The 25,023-nt window shown below is 43.7% G+C and overlaps 1 protein-coding gene across 5 annotated transcripts in view; it reads right to left on the bottom strand.

Annotated features, from left to right (window-relative positions):
• The window catches only part of CACNB4 (calcium voltage-gated channel auxiliary subunit beta 4), a 259,198-nt gene that overhangs the window by 12,766 nt on the left and 221,409 nt on the right, over window positions 1–25,023 (bottom strand). For all 5 annotated transcript variants that reach the window (XM_084798891.1, XM_084798892.1, XM_084798893.1 and 2 more), the window contains 7 exons: window positions 24,026–24,102; window positions 22,584–22,603; window positions 22,277–22,357; window positions 21,264–21,322; window positions 11,209–11,318; window positions 7,638–7,789; window positions 5,638–5,733 (listed from right to left, as the gene is read on the bottom strand). In XM_084798891.1, coding sequence (XP_084655017.1) covers window positions 5,638–5,733; window positions 7,638–7,789; window positions 11,209–11,318; window positions 21,264–21,322; window positions 22,277–22,357; window positions 22,584–22,603; window positions 24,026–24,102 — 595 coding nt within the window. The remainder of the gene's footprint in view (window positions 1–5,637; window positions 5,734–7,637; window positions 7,790–11,208; window positions 11,319–21,263; window positions 21,323–22,276; window positions 22,358–22,583; window positions 22,604–24,025; window positions 24,103–25,023) is intronic.

Raw genomic sequence — 25,023 nt, forward strand, 5'->3', positions numbered from 1 at the left:
CCATGCCTCCCTCCCCATGTCATTCTATCCTGCCCATTCTTATTTCTCAAAGACTGTAACAACATCCGGCAGTGTGGCTGTCCATGGAAAAGGCACTCAGTGTTTTTGTTAAGTTTATGTCAGTTATGTGTGGTATACCATAGCACTGGTGGGAAGGAACCACTTCCACCATGTTTGCCTAGGTTGGCTGCTTGAAATCCCTGGAAATGTATAGACTGAAATCAGATCCTGTGAGGTTTTGTTTCATGAAGGGAAGATGCAAAACAAGATTACTCCAAAAAGCAGTGTTAAGAAGTAAATGGCGAGGCCGGGTGTGGTAGCACACGCCTTTGATTACAGCATTTGGGAGGCAGAGGCAGGCAGATCTTTGTGAGTTTGAGGCCAGCCTGGTCTACAAAGTATGTCCAGGACAGCCAGGGCTACAAAGAAAAACCCTGTCTCAAAACAAACAGGCAAATAAAAATGAATAAATAACAATAAAAAACTAAATGGTGGGCATGCTGGGTTTTATAATCATGAATGCAGTAACAGAGAGAATACATCAAATAGATGAGTGAAACCGTACCATTCTCAATAATTTAAATACTGCTAGAACTGGGCAGTGGAAAATTCCTCTCAGAACTTGCATGCATGATAGAATGATTTGGAGTCCACTCAGCAATGGGAAATAAAGTGGGACAGAAGAGAACCATTCTGGTTCTCAAACTGTTAAGGCTTGCAAGCAAGCCCCTGCGGAGAGGATGAGTCCAGCTTTTGTAGAAAAGGTGGCCAGTGTCATTTAATACACATAAAAAGTCATTACACAGTTCAGAGAGCCACCAGGTCAGCTGTCGGTAAGAGAAGCCAGCCTGTAACTAAGTGGGATTAAAGGATTATGTTTCATTTATCATCCAGTTGTTTATCTGTTTGTCTCACCAAGTGTTATGCAACTCTTATTGCCATGGTACTGGGAAAAGTTGAACTTGGCCTCTTTGAAATGCACTACTCTCCACTTCTCTGAAAAGGAAAAGACACTAATACCCTGAAGAAGAAAATTGAAATATAAATATATGCTGTGTAGACACACTAAGAAAACATAATCTAGCTAACCACCAAAACAAAGTAGTCTGCAGGGGCTCCTACATCCCAGTATCTGGGGAAACTTTCCTGTTTGCCTCCCAGTAGCCTATTGTCCCAGTTATTATTTTTTTTTCCTTCCTAGAGCAGATTTTGAAGTGGCCACAAATTCCTTGGTTCTTCCTGTACTGAGAGGGAACATTATGTCCCCATCCCCTTGGATCTGGAGAGCCTCTGTGACCATTTGGATCAGCCAAATGCAGTGGAGATACTGAGCTGGGATCTAAAATGAGCTCTTAGGAGACTACAATATTTGACCAGATAGGTACAATGTAAGAAGCCCATAGTCCCGCAGAAAAGGGCTCATGACAAAGGCCCTGGGCCAAGTGGAAAGGAATAACTGGAAGAGTCCTTCCTACTCACCCCGGCTGAGAGATCAGTCGGCTGAATACTACCCATCAGCTACTGTTTGAAGTCGCCATGTTTACGACCATTTATTGCAGTAATAGGTAACAAGTCTTGTCCTAGAAGAAAAGCGACAATTCCTTCCAGCTGCAATGGGCCTGCCCCCTTGCTTCTACAAAGTCTGAATGGAGCCCAGTCATTCCCATGGTTTACACGCATAGTGTTCATGGCTACTCAAAGGCAAAGTTGAATCATTTTGCAAAGAACAGCACTTGTCTCAACAAACCTCTATTGTTACTGGAAAGTTTCTTGGCCCTTCTCCTAGCAAAAGCCTTGCCCACGGCGTAGTCTCTCTTGTGAAGAAGATGTAGTGTGCTGACTAGTCTATATCAACTTGATTCAACTACAGTCATTTTGGGAGAGGGAACCTCAACTGAGAGAATGCCTCCATGTGTTTTCTTGGTTGGCGATGTATGTGGAAGGGCACACCTCATCAGGGCTGGGTAGTCCTGGGTGCTGTAAGAAGCAGGCTGAGAAAGCCACAAGGAACAACCTAGTAAGCAGAGGTCCACTATGGCCTCAGCTTTCCTTCATTCTCCCAGGTTTTGTACGCAAGTTCCTGCCCTTACTTCCCTGAGTGAGGGACTGCAAGCTTTAAGATGAAATAAATTCTTTTCTCTCCGAGCTGCTGCTGGTGGTGGTGTTTAAGCGCAGCAACAGAAACTCCAATCTATGTAGTAATAACTTCTTGCCATTTACCATCTAGAGCAGTGGTTCCCAACCTTCCTAATACTGTGACCCTTTAACACAGTTCCTCATGCTGTGGTGACCCTCTGGCCCCGCAACCATAAAATTATTTTGTTGCTACTCCCTAACTGTAATTTTGCTACTTTTGTGAACTGTAATGTAAATATCTAATATGCAGGGTATTCAATATGCGACCCCCAATGGGATTGCTACCCACAGGTGGAGAACCGCTGATCTAGTCTCTCCCTTGATTAAGGCACTATCATTGCCCAAGGCATCTAGCTTTGGGGAAGCCAGTTCATCTCTTTTTGGTCTCAGTTCCCTCACTTGTAAAATGAGAAGACTGGAGCAGAGTTGTATTTCCCTTTAAGTGCTCCAGGAAACATTAAACCCACAGGCTTTTCTGTGGAAAAAAAGACCTGCAGACACATTACTGAGAAGCACAGGATACCCCCTATCCTACTGGAGATACAAAGAGCATGTTAGCAAAACTGGCCTTCTAAGCAAAGCAGCCTGATGGGCAGTGCTTACATTAGCATTTTCTTAAACATCCTTAGATCCAGCGTTCTTTTCCTGTATCATCTGACGTCATCCCACGGAACCCAATAGTAAGGTACATACTATAGGAAACTCTGTGTGGTCCTCTTTGGCTCTCATGGTCTCTGGAACTAGAATCATCCTTCTAGCTATAGAAAGCTACTTTTCTTTCTTCAGTGTCATCTGAGCTGTCCTTTTCCAAAACCTGCTGCCTGTAATATCACTGCAGTGTGACACCCTGCTAGGAGAATCTGCTGACTCCACTCTCTGGGTAACAATGACAATAATTGTCTTGAAGTAAAGGGATAAAATGCAGACACATTTTAAAATTTCTTCTAGCTTTTGTAATCTGAACATTGCTTCATGTGGGCCAAAATAGAATGCAGGATTCTTTCCCAGAATGACAAGTGCTCTACGCACACTGTCATACGCTTGAAAGTTTTAAGTACAAGGCACCCTTACTTATTCTGGCTGCTCGTTGAAAATGCCAGGCTATCTGACCAATTATTCAAAACAAAGATGTGTCTGTCTTGCTAATCTAGTGATAGAGGAGGGCTCTCCTCCCAGTACGCTGACATGTTGCTTACATGTAAGTATGCGACTTTGTCTGATTTTGGTTCCCCATATCTCAGAGGTAGCAAGTTGTGCAGATACCACCAGCGTACAAGCCCTCTTTTAATCATCCGGCATGAGAAGAGGCATTCTAAAGAGAGGCCTGTGAACTTATATTGGGCTATCAAGCGACCGAAACAATGGATTCCAAGGGATTGGAATTCCCTTAGGAAACTTGCGCTGCTAGAGGGAAAGGCTGAGGCCCTGGAGTCAGAGAAAGAACTTGTCCTCTAAGAAAAGGTTTCCCACAGAGGACAGCTTACGGGGCAAATGGAAATGGTGACGTATCGATGATGAGCTGCACCACACCACGACCAGGCCCCTTATTTAAGCCTATACTTCACACCAGTACCCTCAAAGTGGGTTTCATAGGGAACTACTGAATCCCTTTGTTCTTGGTCCCGGGATGGTCACATTGAATCATTTTCCTTTGGTTTTCATTCCTTGTTTCTTTAGTTGGCACACTGAAGATGGGTGCTGGGACCTTGCATGTTAGGGCTACTGAACCTAGTGAAGTTTTTCACTCTAAAAACCTTAGCATTGTCTTCAGCAGCTCAAATACCTCAATTTTAAAAAGACATAATTTATTTTCTCTAGCAATTTTTTGGACCAAGTGTTAATAAGCTGGCATGAAATGAAAAGATGTTCCATTTTTTAGTGACTGCTTCGAAGAATGCTATACTGATTATAGCCATCAATCTAAGATTGTCCTAAAAAGTAAAAAGAACAGCACACTTCCTGGCTTTTGGTAGCCGTAAAACTGAAATAACACTGGAGAAATAATCTTCAATAAAGACGATTTCCCTTCAACTGTGAGACATTTCAGGGCCAGGGGCTGGGTGACACATTCTTTTATAGTTTCTTGATGTTTTGACCAAACTTCCACTCTGTAAGTGACATCTTTAGTAAGTGATTTGGGAGCAAAAATAGATCTCTGGATTTATCTGCAGGGTGGGTAGTCTGATAAATGTATCGTGTGGGGAGGGTAGGTGGTGGGAGAGAAGAAACAGCTTTGAAGCCAGATGGGTCTACTTCTAATCTTAAGTTGCCACATGATCTTATCAAACTCATTGATCAACTCTGTTCTCAGTTGCCTCGGCGATAAAGTGGGGCTTAGACTGTCTGTCTTCCTAGTCCACGCTGAGATTACAGATGATCTGTGGAAAGCCTCCAGCAAGCTGTCTGGCCCATGTAAGATAGCTAATGAAAGGATTTATCATTGTTCCTGCTGCTCTTGCCTGTACAACCTTCCATCCGCTCTTAACTTCGTCAACGCACATTTACTATGAGCCCACCATGACGAGGAGGTACGATACAACACTGAGCCCAAGAGGCGCAATCCTCACAGAGTGTAACAGACCAGATGTGGCACAGGACAGCGCACACCTGGGAATGGCGTCAGCGGCTCCTGGACAGCGTGTATCCTGTGCTAGGCACTGTTCTAAGAACTTTCCCACACATGCACACAAGTGCTTCTTGAACTTTCACCCCAGTTCCGTGCAGTGGGCATCCGTGCAGTAGGTTTATATCGCTTGTCTGTGTCACCTCTCCAAGGACTTGAATTGGATTCTATACTTTCACAGAGCATAAGAGACCCTTTTACAAGTATTTTTAAAAATCTAGTGAACCCACCAACAAGATGGTTATTTTCTTTTAGAGAAAGCTAGGCATAGATACCATTAGTCAATTGAGCAAGCACAGACATGACTAACCTATCACTCCCTGAATGCCTATGATAAGTTACCTTTCCCAGCCCAGCCCAGCCCACCAATGTGTGCCTTCAGGTCCTGCAGGTGTTTTGTAGCAATGACACTAGGCAGCATATAAGTTTCTCACTCCTCAACGATCCTTTCATCTGTTACCAACACAGAGACGTTCTGGTTGCAATCCAGTTTTGGCCTTCAACATTGCACTCTTGGGTGCCCACCAGAATCTTCTAGCAGAAAAGCTAAAGGAAAGCCAAACTGGCACGTTATATTTTGCTCTTTTCTTACAAGTGAACACGTGACTGGATATAGTGCCTGAGTGCTTGGAAGGTAATCAAGAAAGTTGGAATGAAAGTGGGTTTCTGACTCTGAGATCACGTCTCAGGATAAGGCAGACACTATCCTGTCCTGGAAGCCCGTGCCCACCCAATGTAACAACAGCAGCCTACGCCAAGGATGTACTCACCGGCATCAGCATCTCTGCAGAATAGAAGGCATGGTGCTAATACTGAAAGGAAAACCTCGCTCCTGTAAATAGTCATCAATGATCAAGACAAAAAAAGGTCTTACTTACAGGCGGGCACTGGGCCAGTTTATCAGCTGCCACCAGTTGAACGTTCAAGTGTTTGCTTTGAGACTTTCCCCTGGACTTAATCAGCCGCTGTAAGACCTGACAGGATGATAGAACCCGAGGCATTGTCAGTGAGTTGAAAGGAAACCAAATATACTGGGATCTAGTTTTTTTTGTTTGTTTTTTTGTTTTGTTTTATTTTGTTGTTTTTTACACCTTATGTAATCCCAAGGATTAGTAAAGAAAATCTACAATGTGAGAAATAACCCACTTAGAATGTCTGTGTTGATGCCCTGTGGGCCTAGGTGGACCGGCTGTCCTAGCTCCCTGTGGGGTCCTGATGACAGCCTCACTTCCCACCTAGATTTTTAAGTCTCTTGCAGATTTCAAATCTCCCTGTCAAAGGGAAAGGGCTGGTCTGTTCCTGCTCACGTTGAGTCAATATTTTGGTATTATTCAGTTCAGTAGTACTTCAGTTCATTATTTCCATGTCACATAGCAAGGTCATTTATGCATGTCATAGTTTTCAATAATTAATGAAATATTTGATTTAATTTTAAATTAATCAAGCTACTTCACGGTTGAAAATAGGTAAAGCATTTGTGTTGAAGCATTGCTGCATGTAAGAAAGACTATTATCTGTTCCTTTGTTCATAGCTATAGCTGCATATGGCCACATGTTATTTCATTGTTTTTGTTAATATTGAAGTAGGGCTCTTTCTACTTCGACAGCACTACTTCATGAAGTTCTGTGACACTTTAGTGCATGGGTCCATGTAAACCCCTGATCCTGCACTTCCAGACAGCACAGGAGTAGTGCACTGGGGGGATGGAGGTGACATTAGATCATTGCAGAGGATGCTTGGGACCCCAGCAGCTGGGGACAAGAAGAGTTTCCAGTGTTCTAGGCAATGCAGGTCTATTCTATTCACTCCCCAGAATTAACTGAGCGTGGTCAGGATTTGTACAATTACTGCACAGGAGAGGTGCCCCCCAAGAGGCTGAGAACTTGGGAAGAAAACAAATCACAGCTTCTGTAGGCTTTTTTTCTAACCACGAAAGGATACCACTGTTTGGGCGGGAGTTGAATTTTCATTTAGGTGCACACACACACACACACACACACACACACACACACACACACACACACACACACACATTGTAGGAGGCATTGAAGGAATTACGTATTAAGGTAATGGCTCTTATGGATACCAATTTCATATTTATTTTTAAAATAGCATCATTGTTTAAAAATAAGGCTGAGGGTAGGGCAGTGAGAAGGCTCCGTGGATAAAGGTGAAAGCCACCAAGCCTGATGACCTGAGTTCATTCCTCAGAGCCCACATGGTGAAAGGCGAGAACTTTGACACGTTGTTCTCTGACCTCTACACATACGCTATGACAGAGCAAGTGAATATGCACACAAACTAAAAAAAAAAAAAAAAAAAAAATAAGTAAATGTGAAAAATAAAGGGACATCAAAATCAAGAGTGCAATCTGGGGCCATCTTCCTCCATTCCTGTCACTCTGATGGCATACATTACCAGTTGTGCTTAACCCAGGAAGAACTGTGTTCCTCAACCAACCCAACTACACACAAATGACGAGGTGTTCACATGGTGGTCGTTCACCTTACATCAGGTATCTCTCTGAATTATCTATGCTATCTCTCACCTGGGCAGAGAATATAGGTGATTCAAGAAGTGATTATTATCCAGAAAATTTGACAAAGGGAAATGAAGGCCTGTGAAATGCCAGAGTCTACTTTGCATTTTCCTTCCTTGTGTTCTCCTTAGTATTTTGCCAACCTGACAGCAGGCGGGAGCTTCTGGAAGAGATGTAGTATCGTTCCCGGGGCCTCCCTCACATCCCTAGGGCTTGAGAACTGTTTTAAAGTGAGCTCATTATAACAGAACTCTGGAGACATTCCTCTGCCCACAAAGAAAGGCAGAGCAAAACCACAAGAAAGGACCCTGACCCGTAGACAGGAATATGGTGATTACCTTGGGAGACGACACTTTGACATGGACGATGATGGGTGCCAAGGACGTCTTTATAAGCTGTGCTGGGTGATTGATGGTGTCTGCGTCAAGAACAACCAATTGCAATGACCTTGCCAATTCAAAAATTCTTTCAATTTCACTCTGTACTTCCGCTAAAAGGGGAAACAATAAAATGGCAGATAGTGGTTAGTCTCAGCAATTATTATTTATTCTAAAAAAAAAAAAAATAGTGTAGGCTTCCAGATGTATGTGTCTGTCTATACAGTAGAACAAACTGTTTTGAACTTTCATAGGCTTGGCTAGCAAAATATATTTTTTTTGAGACATAGTCTTAGTATGTAGGCCTGCTGTCCTAGAACACGCTGTCATCTAGATTGGTTTCCGGCTTACAGAGGTCACCCTGCCTCTGGCTCCCAGGTGCGGAGATTAAAGGTATGCTCCCTTTTTAAAAAAAAAATCTTTTCCAAAGATAAAATTGTGCACAGGATAAAACAATTGGTACAAGAATTTGAGGCAGAGCTCTTGGTTTGCTCTGTACACCCGGCCTAGCATGGAGTTATTTATAGAGCTACAGTGATTCCATTTGGGGGTTGCTTTTAACAAGAACCACATTTAGGAAACACATTAGAGGGATGGATAGTGACAGTGAGGTATTTCTTCCAATAACTTGTATTTTAACATTCTGTAGATCACATTTTGGAAGAAGCACAAGCAAACAAGCAAACAACCTGGCAGCGGTATTGCTTTGGCTGTTATACACACTTTTGTATCCTGGCTAATTGTTGTGAGTTTCCTCAGATAATCAGTAGATTACCAAGTCTTGCCGAATTTAAGCTTTAGAGCCAATAGAGTTGTTTAAGGAATGTTTACTGTAAGTATAAACCACACACACACACACCGACCTGATTGTACTAAAATGCTGCGCTGACTCCATCTTGACTCAAACTTATCTGGCTGGTTGTGATAGTCAGGTGACCCAAGTCTGCATCTTATATATTGGTCAAATAAAAATGCTAGTTCCTTTCAAATGTTGGAAGCAATCCAACTACTTTATATAGGGACAAAGCCTTGCTATGCAGCCCAAGCTGATTGGGATCCTCCTGCCTCCACCTCCCAAGTACTGTGGTGATGAGACGGGCTGTGCCACCATGCATGGCTTACAACCCCTTCTTCTGTTTTGTTGTTGTTGTTGTTGTTGTTGTTGCTTGTTTGTTTTAAGGAAAACACATGATCAAGTATATGTTTTTTCTGAAATACAGAAGTTGAGCATGGGGGGTGCATGCCTGAAATTCCAGTACTTGGGAAACTGAGGCAGAAAGATCATGACCTCAAGGTCATCCTGGGAAACACAGAGAGTCTCAGCCTCGACGGCATTCTGTACTGCAGTCTCAAAAACTGGTACTGTCTCAAAAAACAAGAACAGCAACAAAAAGTCCTCTATATAGTTTATGAATCACCTGCTGTAGTGGGTCATGCCCAAAATCTGAATTAGATTCTATTTCTTATAGAATCACTGATATTTAAAGCGTGATCTACATTAAAAAGTATGAATATGGGGCTAGAGAGATGGCCCAGCAGGTAAGAGCACTTACTGCTCAATTCTCAGCATTACACAGATCACAACCAACTGTAATCCAGCTCCAGGGGTTCTGGCCTTCTAAGGCACCCCCATGTATGCGGCACACACACACAAATAAATAAATAAAAATCTTTAACAATATGTATTTAATAAGTCAAAAACATATATCACTTTCACATTGTCAAATACCAATGTCCTGAAAGGTTCCACACTAACTCTCTTTATTATCAGCTTTTGGGATATTTGTTAGTAATAATGAACATACAGTTATTTTTTTTCCAGCATGTCAGAAACAGTTTAAAAAGCAATTCTTCGCAAGAAGGGCATTTGGAAAACAAAATCAATTTTTACCACAGTCAGTTTCAGCAGAAGGAGGCTGCGGTAGGTAGGTAGGTTTTCAATTTGTGCTTTAATTAATCTGCCACAGATTTAAAGATGCTTCTAGGCAGCACTGCAGCAGAACAAGCTTAAATGATTTTAGTTTCAACTTTCACATATTATTATAATGTAAAATAATATTGTATATTTTCCTGAAGGAACAAAAACTGCAATAATACAAACTGGACTTCCCCAGGACCAGAACCCACAAGGCACTTCCTAGTCTAGGTCCAAATAGCTCAGAAATACCAGGGTTTTCTTTACTCTGGAGTCAGTTCAAATTCACTGCTACAACACACAAAGCCCTTGGGCAATGCCATTGTGGCATAGGCAGTGGTGGAATTTGGGTAGATCAGGAGGAGGCCACATTTACATAGTGGGGTGAGCCCAGTATTTGGAAAATATGTGTATAAAGCATAGTAAGCAAATTATAGAAACACGGGAGACAAAGGCACTTTTATGTACCTAGCTCATCTTCTTCAAGGAGCTCAGCAATCAGGTTCTCAGAGGGGTTTTAAGGGAAGATTCATAAATCTGTTACAGGCTAACAGAGCTGGGACTGACATAGACTCTGGTGCTGGAGGCCCTTAATGAACACTCTTTACCACTAGATTGGTGATGCTTTTGTGTCAAGCTGGCTCTGGTATTTGTTTGTTTGCTTTTGAGACAAGGTCTTACATAGCCCAAGCTGGCCTTGAGCCCCCGCTCCTCCTGACTCTACTTTCCAAGTGCTGTGGTTACAGATGAACATACTCCCACTCAATTTCCAAAACTGTTATTATTTTTCTCATGGGCTCAGAGTAACATTTCCCAAAGTGACTCACAGTAACTTACCTCTGTGCACACTCTAACTCATCTGCAACTTTTTGTTTTGTTTTGTTTTTGTTTTTGTTTTGAGACAGGGTTTCTCTGTGTAGCATTGGCTGTCCTGGACTCACTTTTGTAGATCAGGCTGGCCTCAAACCCACAGAGATTGCCTGCCTCCCTCCTCCCTGAGTGTTGGGGACCAAAGGCATGTGCCACCATGCCTGGCTCGTCTATAACACCTTTTATATCCTCTCTTATGGGAGGATTTTTAAGATGCTTTCCAACAAGTGCTCAGAAAAGACAGGGCACTATTTCTACTGAAAGATGTTATTCTTCTGGGTATACCAGTTGGCCAAGAACTCCATTACCTCCCTCTTCTAAAAGTCTCATTTCCTTTCATGTCAGCCAAATGTCAGCTATCACCGACACCTTATTGTCAAGTTGGGGGGAAAGGAAAGGGGTGTTTTACTGTGGGTCAGCAGCAACTGGGCAGAGCGGAACCTGAGCAGATCTCCTCCTAGCAGACTGCTGCTTTGCTAATTGACTAAAATTGAGGTGCAGGCGGGGTGGGGGGGGCAAGGAAGAAAGGAGAGATGGGGGGAGAAGGGAGAGAGGGAGAGAGGGAGGGGAGGAAAGGAGGGAAAGAGAGGGGGTGCAAGGTTCTGGCTGCTGCGGGATTCTACCCCTGTCCTGTCCACGGGCTGGCTTTCTCAATAGATATTCAACACTTTTCCAGGCAGGACGGTGCCCAAGCAGGACAAGACATTCCCCGCACACCCACCTCATGCCTGTATGAAAACATCTTACCTAGGCTGGATCTGGTGTTTGAACGTTCAATTATTGCTCTCTTGCTAGGATTGTTGAGGACAGACCTCTTAGCAAGAGAAATGTCAGCTGTCACTCTCGTTATTGATATCCTAGGAAGAGGAACACAGAACAGAACAGGCTTGTAAGAATGGCATGTGGCTCTCTGAGTGACTTACAGCCAACGTGCTTTGCATACTACCATGGAACCACAGTACAGTAAACATCGGCCACCAGGATTTTTAAACTGGCTCGCGTGAGAACACACACAGTGAATGACATCAGGCTTTGCCTCTTTAACTGAAAACCACTCCAGTGAATGGGTTCCCTCAACTAGGGCCTGGCTGGCCAAGCAGCCTTTAAAATATGCACCAGAACAGGAGGGAATCAAACTATGAATTAACCATGCTATGTCTAGGAAATAAATAGCCTTAGAGTTTCCTCAGAGTTCACAGTTGATTTGCTCATGAACAAGACCTTTAGGACCCACAAATGCTCTGCCCCAACACTGATGGCCAAAAAGGGAAAGCTTCATTTGATCACAGAAAAAAAAAATCAGCCAGCCTGTAGCTAAGGTGTGTTTCTTGGCTCAATGATTAATTCCTTGTACACGAAGCATTTCTCCACAGGCCTACGAGGAGCTTTGCTGGTGGGATGTGAGAATTAGCTTCTTTTCTGCAGGCACAGGAGCCTCAGCATATTTGCACAGGATCCAAGCACAACTGGTGAGCACTTGTAACCCCAATGACTGAAGTCACTGTGAGCATGCTCCTGGAGTTTTGCTAAGTTAGAACACACCTTGAGGTTACAGAAGAGTAAAGCAGAGGTTTCATATGGAGAAAGGGGAGCAACCCGAATATGCATTATCAAATGAAGATACGAAGATTTTATCATTTTAAAATAGCACTTAACTGAGATTGCTCAGGCTCTAGCTATTATCTGCAGAATTCAAAGCTGGTCCACCTAGGCCAATTAGAGAAATCCACGGACCTTCCCTGCCTCGACCCATACAACTTGGCTGAACTCAGAACAGAAACGGAAGAATCTCTTCTCTATATTCTCAGGGCAGCCTTATTCTTCTCCAGGATCAAATGCCTTGGAGGGTTTGAGTGGAGATGGAAGCACGTGTTTAATCGCACGTCCTTTCACTCCCATTTCAGGCCATTTTAACACTGTTCGGAAACTTTGGTGACTAGAGAAGCCTTGGGGAGAACCTAAAAGTGTCCCTTTTGTAAATAAATGCTTGGAAACCAAGAGAAAATCGAGGCAGGATCTCACGATGCATATCTGGGTAACTCTGAATTCATAATCCTCCTGTCTCAGGCCTCCCTTGTACTTGAGCTATAGGTATCGACCACCCTGCCCAGCTTTAAAGCAACAGAAGGTGCCGAACTCCAGTGGGATTCCGAAGCCAAGTGGTGCTAGCCGCGGCTGCTGGGTTCATAAGCCAAGGGAGCTTGAAACACTATGCTGTTTCAACTGTTTGGATTTTCATGCCATGATAATTATCCAAGGTGGCCTCACATTGTCCTGTGTAGAAACAAAAGCAGTGCAGAGATTTCCTAGGAACCACTGGGAGCTGGCACGCGAGTGGCTCCCCGGCTTATACTTCCGAATTTCTGTCTTCTATGTGAAGCTCACTCATGATTTCATTGGTTTTGTTTTAAAGGGAAAGAGAGAGAGAGAGAAAAAAATAAAGGCAAAAAGAGGAAGTTCAACTGCTAAGTGACATAAAAAAAAAAACCAACCCATTGGGGTAACAACTTCACATCTTACCAAGAAGGAAACTGAGGACAGAGAGCATCCACTGCACATTCCAGGCAATGAAGGTCTGCAGCCTTCACATAGGATGGCGCTTAGTCACCTGGATGTACAGTCCTCTTTCTGCTCAGCTCTATTTCCCAGTAACAAGGAACCTCTGAGATGACCAAGCCATCAGGTGCAAGTTTACAATAACCCTGGCCCTGCTGTGAACACTGTGGGGGTTCATACGAGGTTTGAATCCAGTGAGCTGCCTATCTGAGTTTCTACTGCAGCTTTTTTTCTTTCTTTTTCTGTTTTTCTGTTTGTTTTTTGATTTGTTTTGTTTTGTTTTGTTTTGTTTTAGACAGACTCATTCTGTAGCCCATGCTGGCCTCAGATCTGCAGCAATCCTTCCACCTTAGCCTCCTGGGTGTTGGAATTACAGGTGTTCGCTACCATGCCTTACCCATGCAGTTTTAAGGTGTAATCTCCCCCAGGCAGCACATTTTTCATTACAGAATGGGGGCTCCTGTTTAATCTGGGACTCTAAGTTATTTGTTTGTTAAAAAATGGAGCATCTGAGTAGAAACACGTGGGCATATTCTAGAACAACTCAAGTATATGGCTATAGACAAAATGAGCTGACTTAAGGCAGAATTCAACTTTCCAGAATGATAATTTTTGCTGTGCCAAAAATTTTCTAGTTCTACCTAAGCCCGATAGTAACTCTTGATTTTTAAATTTTGAGTAAATTATCACCAAATATATACTCTTATGTTTTCCCTGTGTTATAAAGCAATTTTGCAAAGCTACTCAAATATAACCAATACTTAATTAACATATACGGAAAAAGCTGCTTTGAATGTTATCTGTAGAGGAAACAATGTGAGTGACAAAATGCTCTTTTCCCATTTTATTTTCTAATGAAAAAGACTCCATTGATAACACATGTTTGTAGATGGAATCCCCCGTGTATTGAATGGATGTAGCACCTGTCAATAATAAAATCTGATGGCCTATAGCTTTGGCAGAAAACAGGTGGTGGGACATCTAGTAGGCAGAGAGGATTCTGGGATAGAGCCAGGTGACTGAGATTCAGCCAGCAGGATGTGAGGAGGATGGGCATACGGTACCTGAGCACAGGTAACCAGCCACATAGCAGAATGTAAATGGGTTAAGTGATGAGCTAGTCAGAGAAGAGCTTTGCTATATTGCCTAGGCATTTGTAAAATAATAATTTGAATCTCATGAGTCATGATTTCCAGGGAGTTTTGGGGGCGGGAGGTAAAACACCATGCCCTACTACTACTACTACCACACATGCTGCCTGTCAGCAAGAATGCACGCGCATGAACTGGAGTCCAGAAAGGAGCAGACTTGGCTCCAGAAGACTGTCAGTAAGACAAAGAAGGTTCTCCCCTGCCAAGAGGCTTACCATTATCAAAATGGATACCTGGCCTCAACTTCTTTCTTTTTAAGAGAAAGTTTACTCAGCAAAGGGATTACATTCACCATCATGTGTGTTTTTTTTTTTATTTATTATGCTTTTAAACTAATGGTATGCTTCCTAGTTCTCTTGCTTTAAGGATCCCCCTGATCCGCTGGCACTCCCGTGCATCCTGAATCCTTCTTCAAAGCGTTCCCCTGGCAACCTCACTGAGACAGTGTCAGTAGTTACAGGCCAACAGGAGTTCAGCTCGCCCTGGAGATGAGGTGCAGCAGATAATATCCCTGAAACCCAGCAAAAACCATCCCTTAAACCCAGCAAGTCTGCACTTGTTGTATGTTTCTACTTCAGAATTCATCCTGGTTGATGATAATCAGTATTAGCTTTCTGGGGGCTTCCTTAATTCTCTTTTTACTTTTTTATTTATGGGGGGACATCATGCATATGCCATAGTGTGCTTGTGGAGGTCCAAGGACAACTTGTAGGAGTCTGTTCTCTCCACTCAACCATGTGAGGCCCAGGGGTAGAATTCAGGACACCAGGCTTGGTGGCCAGTGCCTTTATCTGCAGAGCTACTTCATCTGCCCTTTTGTGCATTTTCTATGGGCAGATATTTCTTTCAGTTATGACAAATCCATTCAAAAATAATTAGTAGCCCCACATTGCTAATGTAACAGTTGGAAGACCCTTCTCCATTCCGGCTAATTAGTAAGGTAGACATTCACTATAATACATATTTTTAAGTTCTTAGTGATCACATGAAAAGGGTTCCACACTGGCCGGCCCAGGGACCCCTCTGTCTGTCATTCTCAAGGACAAGTTACAGCATTTTTGAGCCTCATCCCTTAATCAATATAAAGGTGACAGATTTGTCTTTAGTATCTCAGATGATTTTTGATATGGGCAAAGAAGGCAATATATAAAACTGATTTCTTTTTTCTTTCTTTCTTTCTTTGTTTTTTTTTTGGGGGGGGAAGAAAGGGGGGAAGACAGGGTTTCTATGTATAGCCTTGGCTGTCCTGGACTCGCTTTATAGACCAGGCTGGCCTCAAGCACGTAATGGTCGCCTGCTTCTGGCTCGCTGAGAACTGGGATTAAAGGTGTGTGCCAAGTACCTGGCTTAAAACTGATTTTCTCAGTGATTGTTCTTAGTTAGCATTTTTGGTGGTTTGAGATGTCCCCCATATTCTCAGACACTGGAATACTTGATCCTTAGCTGGTGTCATTGCTTGGGGAGGCTTAAGAGGTGTGACCTTCCTGGAGGAAGTACATCACTGGAAGCTACTTTGAAGTTTCAAAAGCCACGTGCCATTGCTAGTTGAGTCTTTCTGCTTCCTGCTTATGTTTTAAGACATGAGCCCTCGGCTCTCTGCTTCCAGCTCTAGTCATAGCCTCTTGCAATGCTTCCCTCCGTGGTTGTGACAGGCTCTTATCTCTCTGGAACTCAAAGCCCCAAACAGACCCTTCCTTCCATAAGTTGCCTTAGAGAGCTGGATGTGATGGTGCACACTGAGGCAGGTGGATCTCTGGGAGTTCCATACCAGCCTGGTCTCCACAGCAAGTTCCAAGCTAGCCAAGGCTACATAATGGGACTCTGTCTCAACAAAAACAAATAAATGTTGCCTTGGTCATGGTGATATGTGTGTGTATGTGTGTATGTATGTATGTATATGTATGTATGTATGTGTACATGTGTGTGTATGTGTGTTTACGCATGTGTGTATGTATATATGCATGCATATATAAATGTACACAAGGAAAGCAGTTTCTGGAGATCCAAAGACTTAGGGGGAACAATTTCCTTACATCTTATCCTCAAAAGTTTGCAGTCTATCACCATGAACTCTCTTGTCCCAGAGTTGGTGAAACTTGTATATACAGAAAACTCCAGGGAATGCAGGGAGAATGATGTAATTGAATCTATTAATCATAAGCATTCCAGTTGGCACAAAAATGATCAGTTATTTCTAGTGTTTCAGACCAGCACCGGAAGAGAAATTATGGGAGGAGTGGAGGGAACAAAGATATTGGCCGTGAGACAGAATTTTCTGTTTCCATGTGTGAACTGCAATAACATATAGTTTTCACACTTAATGTGCGGCTACTTTGTGATGTCATCAATTGATGCTTCCTTTCATTAATAAATTCTGTACTAAGCTTTAGCAACCTCTCAAGGTTATGTGCTTAAAATCTTCTCTTTCGATTCTTTCCCACTTGAACACTTTGGGTCGTTTTGTTTTGTTTGTTTGTTCGTTTTAGTTTACGTGTCCCTTGAGTAATAGCCTATCCATGTTAGGACATAACATGACGCTACAGAGCTACCCGATTCTCAAAAGCTCCGGGTGTCTTTATGAAACCCAGTGCTGTACACAGTAAATGTATGCTAATAAGAATAAATTTAAAAACTGAAAGCCTAAATGACAACTTTTGGGGATTTGAAACATAGGGTGTAAGTCAGAAAACTGTGGCTGGTGAGGTGGTCATTCAGGCTGCCAGTCTCGGGCTGACCAGCTGCCAAACATCACTGGAAAAGATGACTCCTGGGCGGTGTTTGTGGTGTGGAATAGAGACACTCTGTGCTGCAGAGCGTCCCCTGAAGGCTGAGTGCCACTGAGCCCACTCACAGGACTCAATCTTCCACGTGGACACTGATCTATACAATAGGTTCTTGGGAGCTATTTACTACTGCATTTTTCATTTCTCCTTACATGTACTACAGCTAGACTCAAACAAACTGAGTAACAAATAGGTCTAAAGTGACTCATATTTCTAAGGAGACAAAAGGAAAATCATCCAAGCTTTTCCTTCTGTTACAGCCAAACAGATGGGTTTTGTCTACCCCACTGCATTGATTTTCAATCAGGATCTGAAAAGCAGTGTTGAATAGAAAGCCTCTTAGCTCATGGAGGTTTTTTTTTTTTTTTTTTTTTTTCCATTTGCTCTTTCTGAAAACCACAGGGCATTCACCTGACTGTGATGCCTACTATCATACCGTAGTGCCGGCCAAAGAAACACTGAGCAGGCTTCCATCAGACCCTGCTGTCTATGCCAGTTGACCGCATCTAAGTCAATTGTTCTCTTGGCTGACTTCAATTAAAGACAGTGTGCTGTTTTCCCTCCTTTTATTAATTGCTAAAAACACAACACAGTAGATTGCCACAGCTCCAAACACAATATTCCCCACACAGAAGACGTGCTAGCATCTGTGAGAGGTTCCCGGCCAACTTTTTCCTTACCCATCTTCAGTCCCTCTCCAGGGGGCTCACTAGGGTTTTCTTCAGCACTGTCCTCTCATTACCTGAAAGCAAGGTCCTTCTCTCACCCCCAGCCCCCCCCCCCTTTTAGTACCCATTTCTCTCCAGCACATCTATGCATCAGACTCCTCCAGGACTGCCTCCGTCTCCAGCTGCTTCCAGATTTCCCCTCCCCCATCCCAAAGACTCTCTGTTATCATCAGATCCCATGAAATCCTGGCACTGAAAAAAATTTTTTTTCATGGAGAAATCAAATGAATGAAAATTTTCCTTTGAGCACTTTATAACAGCATGCACATTATGAATTTTACCCTACCACTTTTCAACTTTTATATTGGTTACGTCATTATACCCAACAGCAACTATGTTTCTTGGCCGTTATTACACTTGCTCTCATCACAAGATCACGTGACTTGGCTAAGCCCACTCTGTTGTCAGGCAGGTCCCGTGTGACTCTGAGATTACAGGGGTCATCACAGGCTGACCTGGGAGATAACTGCAGTAGCTAAGAAGGACAATGAATAAGACACCAGGAAACCACTTCAGGAATGTATGGTGGTCACCCAGAAGCTGGGTTAGTGGCTCAGATGTGAGCCTGTGCTCGCAGGCCGAGGAATAAAGGCCAGGGTCATCACCACCTGGGACCCATGCTGGTGTCACAGCAAAGACACCAGACACTGAGAAAAGCGGCACCTAGAGAAGCTGACATTTGCCTTCTAGCAATAGGAGACAGGAAGAACCTAACAGAAGGGAGGGAATGTTTCCTCCTTTAAAGTCTTCTGTTTCTGTGCAGACCGATATCTCACGTTCATATCCCTCACTTATGTATCTTTAATAAGGTGACGGCTGGGGAAATGGCTCAGTGGTAAAGTGCTTGCTGTAAAAACACAGAAACTCGAGTTTGGATCCCCATCATTCATATGAAACTCAGACACGTATGAAGTTTAAGAGTTCCAACCATTTTCTTTTGAGACATTTCAACTAGTCACAAGGTGTAGAACCAACTGGAATCACACTGGCATTGAAAGTTTAATTCTATCTTTATATTTGAAAGGCGTTTCAGTGGTGTCGATAAAAGTATCAGGTAATTTTACATGACTCAAGACAAGTCTGGGCTGCAGCTAAAGGAATGGCCTCTTCCATGGCCTCGGGATTAATGTCACACCAGTCTTTCCTGACACAGAAACGAAGCCACTCAGCTTTCCCTTTGCTAGACACTCTGAGGTAGTTTCTTGTTCCCATCAATGCTACTCTCAATCTTTAGCCACACTGTTTATAAGGGATGTTACCTGGGACCAAAACAAGCTAACACAAGTGTAGGCTGAGCTGTGGGATGGGCTTTGTTCCCCATCAAGGGCTGTGATGGAATTAGAGGTGGGAGGTGCTCAAGACAGCCTTCAGTGAATGCACCCCAGGCTGAAACCAATGGGTTCACACAGAGCTGAAAGAACTGTGCAAATGTGACCGAGACCAGCAGATCTGGCCACTCATGTTAGCCGTCTTCCATCTACAAGAGGCACTTGTGGGTCAGAGTCATGACCCAGAGCACCACAGGACAGGTCTGGGACCATTCTTGCTAAGTTAGAGTCCAGGTTCACCTGTTTCTTTGTGATAAGTTTTTAGGGCATGAGTTTCCTAGAAGCCAGAATCTTCTAGAGAGAAGAGGGCTGTCTATCTGATGGTGGTTACGGGAGGAGAGATAGAATTAAAGTACTGGTATTTCCTCTGCCAAGATTCTAATATTCATTATATTTCTCTTGTTTCCTCTGAGACAGCCTAATTTTCTGCCTGCCTTGAGAGAGCGGGGGGGGGGGGGGGGCGGCGCAATATACCAATGTTTCCTTTCTTACCAACCCTTTGTACCCACTAGATTGCAGGTGACTAAGGCAAAGACAAACTCTGTTTGCTCTTCAGCTGAGGTATATAGCTAAATTGTACTTCCCAGAGTCCATTGCAATTGAGAATGAGGCATAACCAAGTTCTAAGCCCACGAACCGAGTCTTGATGTGTACTACTTCCAGGACGCAGAGGCCCTTTTCCTCTCAGAGCTCAGCCAGAGGCCAAGGCCCCAAACAGTAGGTGAAGCAACCATTCTGCCTGAGAGTCTCCTCACCGCTCACCTGCTCTCCTCCAACAGGGGGTCCTGTCTCTGATCATTTAGTGAGTAAGATTAGGCTACCAGTATGTTCGAAGCATTTTACATCTAGGGGTCTATTAGTAAGGTGACCCGGCCTACGTTCCACTGTGTACTTAGTAGTCTACCTAATGGAGACAAGGATGCCCGTTTCTTGATGCAATTCTCAGTTGCTGGAAGTAAAATCTCAGTTTCGTGTGTGTATGTATGTGTGTGTGTGTGGGGGGGTGTATGTGTGTGTTTGTGCATTGTGTGTATGTATATGTGCATGAGAGACAATGTTTTATATTCAAGTACCGGATATTCGAACTCAGGTGCTCATGTTTGTACAATAAGCACTCTTACCCCTGCCCTTCAGCTTCCTTTTATTGTATCTAGTCTTAGAAACAAATTATTTTCACATGACCACATACAAGGGTTTTTTTTGACAAATTATAAATACATATACATACTTGTATGAAATTAAACATATTTGTGCTTAAGTTTTATATGCGTACAATTTGTGCTTAAAGCATGATCATGTTTTCCCTTTCCTTAAAATGCTGTATTAATTAAAATCCAAAATCTAATTAAAAGTATTTAAATGTTTTTAAACCAATTATTCAGTTTAAAGTGATAACCTCAACGTGTCTTCTGGGTTTCTGAACGTGTACTATAAAAATTCACTTCTGACAACTCTTTAGTTTTCTCAGGCGTTTGCTTCTCCATGGGACATGCTCCACATGTGGGCAAGCACGCTCTCACCGTTGAGTCAGTACAGATTTTGTCATCTCTCTAGGAAACCTAAGAGTGCTAGACATGTTCCACAAAACTGAAGCATAAAATTATTTTGGGGCGCGGCCATATTGATGATGGCTTGTAGTGGGGTGCATACAAAACAGACCTATAAAAGGCAACAAGGATATTTCTAAAGCCAACACCCAAGTCAGTGCAGCTTCCTTCACAGGCCCTCCGAAGGCTGTGACAAAGTGGCAACTGCTCCCCTGTTTTAAGGAAACTTGATTACTTATTGGAGGTTATTTCCGGCATTTCATTCTTGCAAAGCACTTTATATGTATTCAGACCTTTGAATAGCATCATGGATACATGAATTTACACACATGCACAGTTCCCAGATACTACCCTGCATGACCAGTGAGCCACCATATTCATCAGAAATTAACATCTTAACCTTTATTTCCGCCCCCACCCCCATGAAAATCAGTTTGGTATGAACTCACTAGTGAGAAAATAAAGACATTACAGCCAATAAATGGATTAATTTCCTTTTCTGAGGCCCTTTTTTCCTGGGAGTGGGGGGGGGGTGGTCTCATGCTAAACTTGACATTTTCATAGCTGTTTTGGTGTACACTCTCCTGAAACACTGAGTTCAGTTGAATTACTAGACTTATGTAATCACTGGGAACAGATCCACCAGTCAATTTATTATACTTGTTCAGTTAAAGACAAATCAAAATACAAAAACATCTGTATGTCTCACCTCCCATCAAACCTGTGCTTGAGGAAATCAAAGAGGGCTTTCTGCATCATGTCTGTAACCTTCGCAGAGGTGGGGGGGGGGGGGGGGAAGGAACGAGGCGAAACACACACACACACAGAGGAAGGGAGAGAGAGAAGTCAAAAGTGAGAGAGGTGACAGAGAAGGGTACAGTGGCTGAGAGGAGGGCCCCGTTGTATCCAGGCATCTCCAAGTGGGGGTTGGCTACAGCGGTTCTCAGAGAGCACTTTTGTCACGATGATACTCAGACACAGTTAGTTGCCAATGCCTCCCCCTGGTTCTTTCTCTGGGATGCTGCAGTTTGCACCAGGACCCCAGGCAAAGCCTCCTTCCTGTTCCTTTAGGATATCCAACTGCCTCAAGGACAGCGTAAGCTCGCTATGCGCAAGGGCGCTGGCCGGCTTCACATGGCCGAGTTATGCTTGCCTCTCGTGATGACCTGTGGGGTAGTCCTAAAGTCAGCAGCGGGCTCAGCTGCCCTGCCAACCGGCACATGCTGGAAATTCCCCCTGTCTGGGACTTAGCTGGTTTTTGTTCATCCTTTTCCCGCTCATCGCCCTGACCTAACCCACCTCAGAGAAAGAGAGATTAAGAGTCTTAGATCAGCTTCAACAAACTCATAGCTGACTTAACAAATGTACTCCATGCCTCTTACCCACCAGATATCACCCTAGGGGGCAGGGTGGGTGGCATCAAGGTGGCCCAGCTTCAGATTTAGAGATCACATCCTACTTGTTTTGTCTAGTTAAGCACAAAGCCAGAGTGGCAAAGCCTGGAATGTCGTGCACCACAGTCTTTACTCTTCTTTATTAAACACCACTGCTTAATTGATCTCCAGAGCTTACCCCTGTTTTATACTGGCTCCCCCCGCCCCCCCCCCACTGTCCTCATATACTATTTGCTGCCTCTAAACAGACCCTGGAGGGGCCAGGGTCCAAAGGTTAGTCCCTAGGGTCCTTGGCCAAGAAAAGGAGAGTAATGGATGACATTTGTACCTCATAACCTTTCAGTGATGGGCCCACTAACACCACAGGACGCATCGACGGCACAACATCATAAGGAGGAATGTGCTCCGTCTGGAAGAGATGAGTCAGCATGAGTGACAAGGTGAGACTGGGCCTGTCGCCTCGACAGCCACAACATCCAGAAGTCTCAGGCCGGACAGTAAGTGATGACGAAGGGGTCCCCACCGAGGAGGCCCGTCCCTCACATTAATCGCTATGTGGGTCACGGAAATGGAACATCGCAGGCACGTACGGATAGGAAACCTTAGCAGGCGTTTAAAAAGGAAGCACGACTTACCACTTTCTGCTTCTGTTTTGCTAAAAAGACAACAACGAGAGCCATATCAAAATACGCAATCTCCGTACATGATAGCACATGAGTCTAAAAGATGGGAGAAAGTACCCTGTGACTGTCCTCGGTGCTTGCCTGGCACCCACTTGTCAGATCACTCTCTGCTCTGTCACTTCGCTGTCCTCACGCTACTTGGGAGACTACGAAATACAACTTCCTCTGTGCACCAATGACTTTACACCTCAATTTCCCAACAGAGCCTGGTGGGGGGGGGCAGGTATTCAAACAAAACTGAAAGTCGTTAGCTAATCATTCACATTGTGCCCACATTGGATGTGGTATACGCAGAGAGACTTGAGGACATGCTAGCTAAGGGAAATGTAATAAAATTAAACAATAGATTGTGAGCAAAATTACTGTCACCTCAAGCATTCCTAACGTTATCGCCCGTTGTTCCTGTTTTGTATTCTTGACTTTGGTGAACTGGGAGGTCGTGCTGCAGACCTCCAGGTGTTCTTCCTGAACGTTGACGCATCTGTTTCTACTATGCTCCTCTCAACACCCCGACAACTAGTTTCCCCTGTGCCCCTAGGTGGTAAGAGGAAAAAATCTGGTGCAGAGCCCCAGTGTCCAGCAAACACACAGAAAGTAGAACGTATTCCACAACCGATGGAGATGGCGTTGCTGCCATCCAAGCAGCGGGTCCTGTCTACATAGGGCCACCTAGAGGGATAGATTGGTTCCCAGGCCTGGAGGTCAGAACGAATCCTCACGAGGACCAAGGCCCCAGAATCATTCTGGCATTGACACACGTCACAGAGCGTTGCTCCGCCACTTGAACCGGTGACGTTGGATGCTCTGATATAGCCTTACTTCCTGGACAGAATGAAATTAGCTTACAGGAGTCAGAGGATGTGATGGACAAAAACGTTCTAGGGAAATATCTTCATAATTTCCAAAGACACATGGAGTCTTTATTGAGATACCCTGTCTCTTCACTGCATTAATTCTAGAGCTCACCTGGAATTGTCTGATGTCTAAATATAAACACAAGGATATCTTGGCTGCAGCTAGGCTACTACCCTTCCAGGATGTACAACCTGGTCCCCCAACGTGCTAAAGCTTCTCTGAGAGTCCATGAGTTTTTACCTCTATTGACCTCACAAACTTAAAGTATATTGACCTCTTGAGTAGAGTAAAAAACTTGAGGTTAGCTTTTATAGGGAGAGTTACTGGCTATAGAGAGTAAATGAGGTTTTTTTTTTTTTCAGAATTATACTGATGACTTGAATTTTTATACCATCAGTACTCTTCAAATCAAACAGCATTTCAAATGAGCAAGGAAGTCCTAAAGAAAAGAAACTTTAAATGTTAAACAAAGCGTTGATTTCCAAAGCAGTAAGAGTGTTTGCATTTGCGTTCCAGTATTTAGTAGTCAGATCCCTCACCTGTTGTTGTGGGAGTTGCTCGAAATGTTCCTGACACCATTTCTCCCAGGCTGGAGGAAGAGTTTCCACTTGATTTCCTAGAACATGGAAAAGGAACGTGAGACTCACTCCCCAGGTCCCTTGAAAACAGACACTGAGAATCCAAGGCATTCTTTGACCTTCTACTGAATAATTGACAAGACACCAAGTCCTGTTAGAAGAGCTTCAAGAATCTTCTCAAATGCTTTCTCCGACCTCATTTCTCAGAGAAGAGAGCTGGAAATACTTTGCAAATTCTCTTTCCCGATTACTTGTACAAAAACTGAGCAGAAAGACCCCTGGTAAGGATGCTCTTTGGAGCCGTGTGCTTACCGGAGACCAGGCACCAGAGTGCTGGGCAGAGGCCAGCAGTTCAGAACAAGCAAGAAGATTAGGAGAACATCTTAAAAGTGCAGGGGGTGGGGGGCGCAGTAGCACACATCTGTAATCCCAGGACTCTGGGAGGCATAGGCAGATGGATCTCTGTGAGTTCGAGGCCAGCCTGGTCTACAAAGTGAGCCCAGAATAGCCAAGGCCACACAAAGAAATCATGTCTCAAAACAACAACAATAACAACAACAACAACAACAAACTAAACAAAAACAAAAAAAAATGGTCAAGGGGAGGGTTACAGGGGGGGGCAGTCCATGAACTGTCCTGCCATCAGTGCTAATGGGACTACAATAGTATTTCAGTGACGAACAGTTCTGCTACTTACTGGCAGACTGATGGGACACACCGCAGTACATCTCTGAGTCCTAGTTTTCTCTAGCTGTGGACATAGGAGTCACCTATACCTTACGGAGAGGAGTGTGACCAGTATATAAATAGCAGTAACAATGGAGGGAAACAGTGAGTCACATCCTAGTAGGAAATAATCAAGGCTAAACAAGGGAAGTAGGTAAACACATTCTGTCTCTGAGAGCAGTTAAGTGTAATAGAAATAATGAAGTTGGAAGGAGATACAGGGAAGAAATACG

This window comes from Acomys minous (assembly GCF_964271855.1).
Source record: "Acomys minous genome assembly, chromosome: 10".
Taxonomy (NCBI): domain Eukaryota; kingdom Metazoa; phylum Chordata; class Mammalia; order Rodentia; family Muridae; genus Acomys; species Acomys minous.